At 41.4% G+C, this 11,032-nt stretch overlaps 1 protein-coding gene across 1 annotated transcript; it reads right to left on the bottom strand.

Moving 5' to 3' along the window:
* Window positions 1-4,959: 4,959 nt before the first annotated feature.
* LOC104957207 (probable cation-transporting ATPase 13A3) lies at window positions 4,960-9,058 on the bottom strand. The gene is made up of 5 exons (XM_010784813.1): window positions 8,821-9,058; window positions 8,128-8,216; window positions 7,839-7,919; window positions 7,510-7,605; window positions 4,960-6,997 (listed from the first exon to the last, which is right to left on the bottom strand). Exons 1-5 carry the CDS (start codon window positions 9,056-9,058, stop codon window positions 6,815-6,817), a joined length of 687 nt encoding a protein of 228 aa, XP_010783115.1. The 3' UTR covers window positions 4,960-6,814.
* Window positions 9,059-11,032: the final 1,974 nt, after the last annotated feature.

Raw genomic sequence — 11,032 nt, 5'->3', positions numbered from 1 at the left:
TTTTGGCCATGGGAATGTGATTTCTTTGTGCCATCAAGGTTCAAACACATTCCTGTCAGGCCATGGGTATTATGAGCATTGATTCCCTGCAGCAAAACAGCCTGTTGCTTCTGGATTCAAACGAAGGCTCCTTCCCATAACACACTGCAAGGTTAAACAGGGAGGTGATTCAGAACAATACATTAGAACAAGCCACCATGAGTAAGGACATATTCAAACCTTTATTATCATGAGATGACAGAACAGGTTTGTATAAATCATTCATAAACAATAAATACCCATATAGTCTCAATGAAGATCTAAACATAAATCTAGAAAGCCTAAAAAGTAGCCTACCGACAGAAAACTAATATTTTAAAGAAAACATAGTCTAGATTCTAATCGTAGTTTAGTACAAGTCTTGGCATTGGCCTAGATAAGGGGTCTGCAACCTTTTTGACCAAAAGAGCCATTTTCTTCCTTTTTCCAAAATATTTTTTTGTCTGGAGCCGCAAAACATATTTCATAGCTTGATAGCTAATAAAGTTGTATTTATTGTTATATCAGACAAAAACTACAGTTGTTTTGCATTTATTAGGCTATTTATTACATTATATAAAACTGTTAACCTCTAATAAGAAACAAAGAACTCCTATAAGGAGAATTAAAAATAATACACAGGCCTACTTTAAAATAAATTAAACACAGCACTTGGGGAGTCCTCTGCACATTTGAAGGAAAAAAAAAATTATTAAAATGTGCCCACTTTGAAATAAATAAAACATATAGCTGCACCCTAAAAAGAGTTAAAGGTAGGTTAGGTAAGAATGGAGAAACCAGCTCGAGTGCGCTAGAATTTGAAAATACACAACCGGAAAAAATATGCCTCTTCCTTCAGACTTCCTCACAGAGCCCCTCCTCCAACACACAAGAACGCGCACATGACCAATGAGGGAAGAGATAAGTTTGTGCACAGATGGAAGGCTGAGAGGCAGGTAGGCCATCCAGTTACTTTAGCGGGCCGGCTAAAATGATTGGTCGTGCTTTTTACAGCGCTACGGCTTCCAGAGATTAATTTTTGTAAGTATTTATTGTCAAAGAATTTAATATATTCATTGCTATCGGGACGTTAAGAGCATTCCATGGAATATAACAAAAAGTGTTTTCTGAAATAAATTACATACCCCATTGAATTAAGACTGAAGATTGTCAGCTGTCTTCCTCTCCCGTGTTGTTCCTCGATGCGTAAAGGCTGCAGCACCGTTGACAACTTCTCTCTACATATCAAACATACCAGCATCGTTTTGCTTCAAAGCATATAACTCTGTCCACACAGAATTAAATCCTGTGTTCCTCCGGTACTTTTCTTTGATTTATCCATAGTTCGCTCATCGAGCCGGGGGTCAGGTTATTCACCCGCGGGAAAAGGCGCTGGCGCGGGACCGTAGCAGGATGTGACGCATATTTTAGTTGACCTAATTAAAACCGTTTTGTTTTTTATTTATGTGTCACAGTATCACCTCAAAATACAAGATACGAAACATTTTCAACCATGCAACAAAATATAAATAGTCCTACAAATACTTTTATTTTATTTCCTTCTTATTTTTGTCTAAGCTCAAGGGAGCCAGAGCAGAGGGCTTAAAGGGCCGCGGGTTGCCGACCCCTGGATCAGGATAGACGAGTCTGGTTTAAGCATCCGTAGCATGCTATTAGGACTGACTGACTGAGTTAAGCCTGAGGTTAGAGATGTGTTGCTGTCATAATGTAGCTTTAGCTAACTTGTTTATCTGCTTCACTGTTTGTCCATTACAATTGCTAACTGTTCGAACTGTGTGTATCCATGGCTTTGTTGCTAACTTTAAGCTAACTATTTAAACTGTTCATCCATTACTTTAAGACAACTCTTCGTAACTATTTTTCCGTAGCCTTTTATTTTTTAGCTAACTCTGCTAGTGCTTATCTTTTAGCTATCTTTTTTTAATGTTTATCCATTAGTTTGAGGTTATTATAATTTGGACATTGAATTACTTTGAATACCTTTTAGCTAACTATTTAGACCATCTATCTTATAGACTTTTAGTAGCCTACTTCAACTGTGTATTTATTACTTTTACCATTACCATTTCCTTGTGGTTAATTGTTCATTCATTTAGGAGTGTCCTTCCTATCCCTATTTTCCCTAAAACCCTGTTTTTTTACGAGCACCTAACACACCCTTTTTCTACGGAATACAATGCTAACGACAATCTCTATTTCTTATACTCTAAAGTTAAGTTAGCTAGTGTTTGAGTTAGATCTTTGTCTCTCTGCTGGATCGCCTTGAGTTGGCTGTTTCATATCAGCGGCGAGCCAAAAAGCTTCAACAAGCGCCCTGCTGATGCACTGCCATGCGGTGCTTATCCTCATCCAAGCTTAGTCCATATCCATGAGTGTGTTTGCATTGGGATTTATGAATGTGAAGATGGCCCATTCTTGCCTCTCAAGATGACTCACAAGACCAGCATTTTGGCCACTTACGCTGTGAAAGCAGCCTGGGGGATGCCCTTTCAGCACTCGAGGACCTCTGGCTGAGTCCCCTTCACACGGGAGCTCAGCCTCACTTGGGAAAAAGTCCCTGCTCTTTACGGGGGAGCTGTCCTGAGGGATGGCGCGCTCCTTGTCCCGGGGCCTCCCTTCTTCACCTGCCGGCTTAGCGCTCATCGCTTATGCACATAATCCCTGGTTAGTGCATGTGATCCACCAGCCCGGGCCCCTGGCCCCCGGGACTCCCCTGCTCACATGCTTGCTGTGTGGCTCCTGGGTGGCCATGGCAACTCTCATCTTCTCATGACAGTTAGGCCTCAGTCATGGCTCTAAGTCCCTCTTCAGTCTTCAGTCTCTGTGCGTCTTTTTCTGTCCGCTGCTTTCTGTCTCCTAAAGCCCTCCTCTGTTTGTGTGTTGCTCTATCTATGGCTCTCTGTGTCTCTTTTCTCCCACTGTGGCTGTTCCCATGCTTTGGCCCCGGCTGAGCCTGAGAAAGCGGCTATAACTCAGCAACAGTGTGGCACCTTCAGGGGCCACAAAACGCATTATAATGCCGTTCTATTATCAATTTAAACTGCAGATTGTGGACCAAATGAAGACCTGACCTGGTTTTTTATTGTGAGTCTGATCTGTAAACTGAGATTGTAAGATACGCTTGTGCACTTCTTTTCAGTGCGCTCGCTGCAGGCCTCTGAGTGCAGATCATCTTGCAACCCTGCAGCCTCAACCATTAGTTTGTGTAAAGCGCTGAATATCGCACGGGCCCTCGAGGGAGAGCCAGAGAGGCAACCCGGCAGTGCTGTGTGGCCCCGCGCTAACAAGTGTCACAGTGATCCGGGCCCGTCCTCCCCCTGTGTGAACGCCATGTGAGAGGCGGCTCCATCCATGCCCCTGCCACCTCCGCACAAGGCCCTCCATTGACTTCTAACCTGTTGAGGGACCACGGAAGACAAAGAGCTGCGGGGCGGGGCCCGTCCCTCCGACAAGCCTGTGAACAAACGTTAACACGGCTGCAACTGTCCACCCCCTGAATCACTGAATTTATTGACCAACCACAGAGCCCATTCAGGCCTGGAAGGACTGATAAAGGAAGGGGGACAGGGAGTGCGTGAAGTCCAGGGGACGGAGCCCATGCTTAGGGGACAGAAGGGTGGAGAAGGTCTTTGTGACCGTCTGGTGGGTCACAGACCTTTTACCAGACGTGGGTGCCTTTGTGTCATCTGTAAAATGAGGCCAACCTTAAGTGAGCATCAGGTTGGCCTTGTGTCTTGACTATAAATCACAACGATGGTCCAACAACAGTCAGAGAGAATGCAGCAAATTGGCATCTATGTGCGGACTCAATGAAGGTCACAAAGTCACACAAGTGTGTGTGTGTGTGTGTGTGTGTGTGTGTGTGTGTGTGTGTGTGTGTGTGTGTGTGTGTGTGTGTGTGTGTGTGTGTTTGCTAAAAGATACAGTGATACAGCATTAAATGTTGGTGCGCTAAAGTGTGCAACAGTGGCTGTGCCTCTACAATCTATTCTAAGTGGGTGTGATCCCTCTGCAGGAGTGACCAAAGAAACAGTAAACAAAGCCTGTGTGCATAAGCCCAAATCTTGAAAGTACACAACTAGACAAAAAAAACGTATGGCCAAAAGAGAAAGGAGATGAAGTCCAACATGTTTGAAATAGCACACGTCTGAACACAAGCTTGAGAAAATCTTTTTGAGCGAGTAGCTGGCTGTGAGGAAGAAAGGCTGTGTGTTTTAGCTTCTTTATGTCTCTGCACCACTCTCCATCTGTTGCTCAATAGCACAAAAGGAATACAGCAGAGTACACAAAAACCCATATTGCTTTGTGGAGAGGCAACACTATCCCCCAAACTACATGGCAAACACGGCAAAGCAAGACATCCCCGGCTCTGTCCACATCAGTGTTTACTGAAAAGATGATCCGAGGAGACACACATGAATTCATGATGCCTCCTCATCCTCATCATGAATATTCCCAAAAAGGCTCTTCCCTGATCTGTGGGAGATCTTTTCTCTTTGGTACAAGCGAGGACCCCCTTCCCTCATTCACAGTCCCCCCTAAATCCACCCATTCACTGCCTATAGGCCCTGATCTCCACATGAAATGATACCCCTCTTTCTCCTCCACTCTCGCGCCCTTTAAGCACCCATATGCCAGGCAGCGAGGAGGCTGGGAAAGCCCATAATTGATCAGTAAGTCTCGGCTGAAAAAGTGTGACCAAGGTCAGCCCCCCACGAAGCACGCAAGAGTAGCTTAATATACAGGTTTATTGGGAGATGTAATGGGAGTTCTGCAGAGCAAACAGGAATTTTTGTTGACGGACACTGAAACATTTGATTGAAATAAGAAAATAAGTACACATATTAAAAAGATTGACATATTCCCTTGAAAAATAAATTACAATTTTCATATTTCTAAAGAGGATATTTAAGAGAACAATTCTCATGTTTCATTTATTCATTTTAATTGTTACTTAAAATACACATTCAACAGCTGTAAAAAGTTATAGACAAATATTATGAAAATTAAAAGATGAATCAACTATTATAAATTCATCACAGCAGCAAGTGTCTCATTGATTCGTTTTGATTAATTCACTTGCTTTGAGACATTAAATATGATCAGTCTTGCACAGTACCTTAGTGATTTTAAACGGTGTCATTCTTTTTCATTTAATTAAAAAAAGAAAGTCATATTATGAGAAGACTTTACTAAGCATCAAAGGACACAGAAATGGTTTATTCTCTTTTTAAGCAATGCACTTTTTTGCTCTGTTCCACACAAGTACACACATGATCCGCCAATACAATTTAGAAAATAGGGACACAGAAATTCCTGTTTCTCTCTTCCACAGGAAGAACTTCAATTGAAGCTACCCTAAGACAGAAATGCAGCAGTGGAATGTTTGTTGTCTTAGAAATAAAAAAAGTGTCCCATGTGTCTTTGAATTCATACATCCTAACAATGTTTTACAACTTTAGGATTATAGCAGCAGCTAATGCTAGTGGAAGACAGTGCGTGCTTATTCACAGTGAAGCAGAGGGTTAGGCTGTTGATTTCATTTCAAACCTTTATTTAACCAGATTGGTCCCATTGTGATCTATGATCCATTTCCTTTTTAAATAAAAATGTAAAATAATGGTAATTTAATTTAATAAAGAACTGTTCATTCATAAATTAAATGTAATCATACTAAAAGTTTCAACGCATGGGATTTAAATGCAATGTATCTTTGAGTATTAAAATACTTACATTGTATTGTTGTCTGTTGATTGACCCGGCTGAGCTAAACAGCGGCTGATCTGTCGCACTAACACAAAAACGCACTTAACTACATTGCGACAATGTAGTTAAGACATCTACTCCTGTTAAATGAATGACTTCTCACTTGTGAAATGTGCTGGGTTTTTTCTTGCTGAATTATCTGAGAAGATTGATCCCATTCTGATGTGTGTTTAATGAAAACTGCATTGGGTTGTATTTTAGACTAATTATGATCTAGACTAGTAATGAATAAACCTAGCTTGTTAATATGTCGACTTAAAACATGTATACATTTCTGGCTTCCAGCAACCAGTGTTTGTGATAAACTAACCAATTGCTGTCACTGCCTTTACATTTACTTTAGATTAGGGTGAGGCAATGGAAACATATATATTTTATATAAAACATTTTTGGGGCTATCTTATTTGGATAATTTCATGATTCCCCCGCCCCCAGAAAAAGGGCAGCAGTAAAAACTGCAGGGTTTATTTAAACCAAACCAGTTGGTGATTGTTGGAAAGTTGAAAAGACCTAACCATCACAGGTTTGGTGAGTTTAATTTTGTTTCAGTCATGTTTGATTTAATTGTGTTTTATGATGGGATTGAGGCAGCGCACAGCGCTGCACACAGACATGCAAACACACACTTCACAAACATATCAGCAATCACCTGCTGTTTGGCTCACAGTGGTTAGTTGACATTTTAACATCTAGTTTAACCCTAGAATAGTTAGAGTTGTCTTAGACCTTGTCGTCTAACATATTAGCAATAGAGCGATTAAGCGTACCACATTTCACAAAATGGTGAGCTGTTCCTTTAACAGAGATCTCTGGCTCATGTTTCAGCAGTTTGACAAGAGTTTGTCTGTTGAGGAGGTTGAACCAAAATGGAGGAGAACCTTCTGTATGAGCAGCTCACAGTGTCTGTTATATTAGGACGCTTCACACATCATCACCATCATCATCTTCTCTGAGCTCAATTCAAGCTGTGATTGTATCTTCAGTCTGTGCAGTAGTCTGCTTGTTGGTGTCAGAGGGGGGCAGAGAGGCGGGATTGTGGATCGCTGGCGAAGGTGACAGTGGAGGGTCGGGGGGGCCAGTCTGTGTTGTCCTGCAGCTCCAGGGCCAGGTGCATGTAGAGCACCCGGGGGGGCTTGTTTGTCTGACAGAACAACCGGGAGAGGAAAGACGAGGCCCAGTGCTGGTTGGCCTCCTGGGAGTGTTTGAACATTAGAAACGTTAAGAAGCCAGCAATAATATCTGTGACTAAAGAACATTGCGTATTCAGAACATACTCACATGGCAAGATGATGCACAGAACAGGAAATACTAGGGTACTAGCAAAATGTCTCTACATTGCTTGATGCATTTATATGAAGAGCTGTTTTTATATTCATAAATGTTTTGTGACGTTGCAGTGACTAGTTTCTCCATTAGTGAGGATGTGTGTAAAATAAGTCAAACAGTCATGAAAAGACCATTCATTGATTCATGAGATTAGCCATAATGAGTGAATGAATTGCAACACAAACAACCCAATAAAAAGTAGTACAACAAATATAATAGTCTATACTAGTTCTATTAGTTTCTATGGATTATTTACACATCAGCCACAGCCTGTCACCAGAGGAAAAATATAAAGCAAGAGAATTAGAGGGTTAGGACTTGCGTAACTGTTTAAATAAATGAAAGCAGACAAAATAAAAAAGTGAAAAGCTTCCCAACCTTAGGTGTGTCAGAAGAGGGGGGCTCTGTGGGCAGATTTAGCCCCTGATTGCTTCTGAAAACTAGCCTCCGCATGACGATGTCAACGATCAAAATCTACAGAAGATTTGAGTGGGAACTTGAGAAACGAGCTGGTCATGAAGATCGGGCTACAGCCACAGAGAAACAAGCCCAAAGAGACTCACAGAAACACGACTCATTAATTTCATTCATTAGTCGGTGATGCACAGATTCAGCAAGAAAATCAATGCATGCAAATCAGTTTCCTAATTAAAAAACGGAGATCAGTCACAGAGGGCTTTGTGGGGTTTGATGTCTGTAAAGCCTACCTCCAGAATGAAAGACACAGCCGCATTCACGATGACAATGATGACGAGTGTAATGCGCCAGTCGTGGGGAACACACACGATCTGAGGGAGAGAGCGGCAGGAAGAGGGCAGTGAATGCAACACCACACACATTCATAGACTTCATGTCACTTCCAGGCAGTTACACAGTTTCTCTGACGCTTACCAGGTTTGGAGAATGGTTGTTTTAGAGATGCCAGTGCTGCAACAACAACAACAACAACAACAACAACAACAACAACATACAATTCAAGTAAAAAAACAAGTTTACCTCCAGGAAGTTGTCGATGGCACGAACAGGATACAACATGATGAAGAGGAGAAAAGTGTACAGGGCGATGCAGGACAGCATGAACGGCCCTTATGAAATAAAGAAACAGACATTCAGTTGAAACGCCAGATTAAATAGTTCTCTTTTAACTTGCAAGTATATCACTTCACTTATACATATATAAATACATGTGAAGTGAATAGTGTCAGGAAGGATTGTAATTGTATACATTTGTTTGTCAAACTTCATAGAATTTATACAAAAAACTATTTTCAGAAAATAAAAGGATGTATTCAGGAGAATGAGTTTGAACAAGTGAATTTGGAATGACAGATTGAAATAAATTAAACTTTTTATTTTTTATTATTAACAAAAAGACCTTTACAATTCCATTTTTTTAATTGCTAATGTGCCTCGTAGATTTGTTCTTGATTTGCACTGACAATAATCTCTTTACATACACATCGCTCTGACAGTTCTTTTTTTTTTTTTTTTTTTCGAGGGTGTAAACTAAAGAAAATACAAATGAAACAAAAGGTGATACAGACATGATACAGTACTATACAAATGAATGCAATAACAAAACGAAACATTTAATTAATAATTGAATAATCTGTAGTAGCATTGTCTGATATCAATAAACAACAAAGCTTTAGCTAATTACACGTCCCACAGTCATTTCACAAGTCTTACAGTTCCTGTAGCTGGGCTGTCTGAAGGGCTTCCCCTTGGAGAAGATGATGGCCACGGCCAGGTACTGGAAGGAGGAGATGTAGAAGAGGGTGGTGTTCTCGTAGTTCTTGATGTTTTTGTGCTCGTGAGGGCTCGTTACATTCAGGCCGTGGGAGAGGCCGGAGCGGGAGGCATTGCAGGCGCTGCAGGAAGAGAGAAGCACAAAGTTAGAACCAACATGTGACAGGTCTGCACTCATAGGAACAAATCAGCCAAAATATGCTTCAAAATGTCACCGTTTCAGGCTTTTGTGCAATCCGTTCTGCTGTTTACATTCATTTGATCTACTTAGCAGTTTTTAGAAATGTAATTTTTCCTTTAATAGTATTTATTTATTTTTTAAAGGGACATTAAATAATATAAAAAATAGCAGTAAATGCGCCAGAGTTGCCTAAGAGGCTTTTTTTACATTTTTGCAATACAATTTGACGTAACTGCCTGAACAACAAAAAAACATACACATATATATATATATATTAATGCTGTCAAAATTATCGCGTTAACGGCGGTAATTACGTTTTTGAATTAATTGCGTTAAAATATTTAACGCATTTAACGCATGTGCAGAATGGCCTGCCCCATACATCCCACCACTGGCAGCGCCAGGGGCCCTTTCTCATTTCTCTAACTCCCCTCCTCGACTCCTATCCTCGACTCCTATCCTCGAATCCTATCCTCGAGACTTAGTCCCGCCCACAGGAGATGCGAGCGGAGTAGCCGAGGAGGGGAGCCGAGTAGAGAGGAGGGGAAGCAGCAGGCGGTTAGAGAAATAAGAACTCCTCTCCTCTGAGCGGTCATTTTAAAGAGACGTCCATTAATGATGACAGGAGGCACAGCAGCCCTCTGTCTGATGGGCAGATGTGTTCATGATGACTTATATACTTTTAATTCATTCACAGTGCGGTATAATGAGACAATAACAGGCTACAGATGCGGGGACACACACAAATTTATATATGTATATATTTATATAAATATATACAATTTCAGAATCAAACAGAGCACTCTCATAATAACGTAACACATCAGAGACTGGATATATCCCCCCTTCCCCCTCTCTGGTCGCTACAATGGGGAATTGAAATTACGGGCCAAAAGTTTTATTTACAAGTATTAAAAGCAAGCAAAGGACACCAAACCAACTGAGACCCGTCTGTCCGCCGCATCTACGCACTGTACAACACACACATACACACTGTACCACACACACACCTACACACTGTACCACACACACCTACACACTGTACCACACGCACCTACAGCTCCTAAAGCATATAATCAGGCTACAGCCGTTTTGTGTTTTATTATGTGAAGCACTAAATGGTTTTAGAAAAATATCAACTCTTTGTTTGTAGATATCTACTCAACTACAGTAGTCATTCTCTACTGTAGAATATAAAATATATATCACTCAGTATAACAGGCCTACTCTCTTTAGGCCTGTTATACTGAGTGATATATATTGTACACACTGATCTGCTTTCTGCATGGACCTCACTGCTGTTCTCACTGTAAATATCGCGTCGTGATGAAAGCAGTTAATAAAATAATATCCAGGGAATGCATGCAGAGCTGTCATTGGCTGAGACAAGTCCGGCCATGCGTCACGACTCTTTGAAACATCTCTGTTCCCGGAAATGCATCTACGAAGGAGCCGTGGGGAGAAGACCGTGGAGGACCCATCAGTGTATCCTCGGTTATAGCTCCTCCAGAGAGCCTCCTCGACGCTCGATCCTCGGTCCTCGAAGTGCATTTAGAGAAATGAGATGTCCTTCAACATGGCGGAGGACCGAGGAGTCGAGGAGTCGAGGAGGGGGATTTGATTAAATGAGAAAGGGCCGCTGTGTCTCTCTGTGTGCGGGGGGCGGGGCCTAACAGACATGCTGCAGCGGACACAGAGATCTGCCGGGGGCGGAGCGTTCAGAGAGTATAGAGACACATTTTGACTAAAAGTTGACTGAAATTAAATTTTTCATCGACTAAAAGTTGACAAACGTTTTGAGTTTTCGTCGACTAAAACTAGACTAAAACTACGAAGGATAGGAATAACTAAAATGTGACTAAAACTAATAACCATTTTCGTCTAAAGACTAAGACTAAATCAAAAACAGCTGCCAAAATTAACACTGGCATATGCGAACACAAACCTACAGAGGGGGTTGGGAGATCACAG

Source organism: Notothenia coriiceps, unplaced genomic scaffold, assembly GCF_000735185.1.
Source record: "Notothenia coriiceps isolate Sejong01 unplaced genomic scaffold, NC01 NC01_scaffold00026537, whole genome shotgun sequence".
Classification (NCBI taxonomy): Eukaryota; Metazoa; Chordata; class Actinopteri; order Perciformes; family Nototheniidae; genus Notothenia; species Notothenia coriiceps.
Note: the sequence above shows the minus strand (reverse complement) of the source record. Positions and strands in the feature narration are given on the sequence as shown.

Bases quoted from the DNA above. Each gene is read 5' to 3' on its own strand.
- LOC104957207 (XM_010784813.1), bottom strand. From the start codon at position 9,058: ATGAGTGCAGACCTGTCACATGTTGGTTCTAACTTTGTGCTTCTCTCT. The intron at 7,606-7,838 runs GTAGGCTTTACA...AATCTTCTGTAG, and splicing joins CTGTGTCTTTCATTCTGGAG to ATTTTGATCGTTGACATCGT. The intron at 6,998-7,509 runs GTTGGGAAGCTT...AAACACTCCCAG, and splicing joins CCTCTTCTGACACACCTAAG to GAGGCCAACCAGCACTGGGC.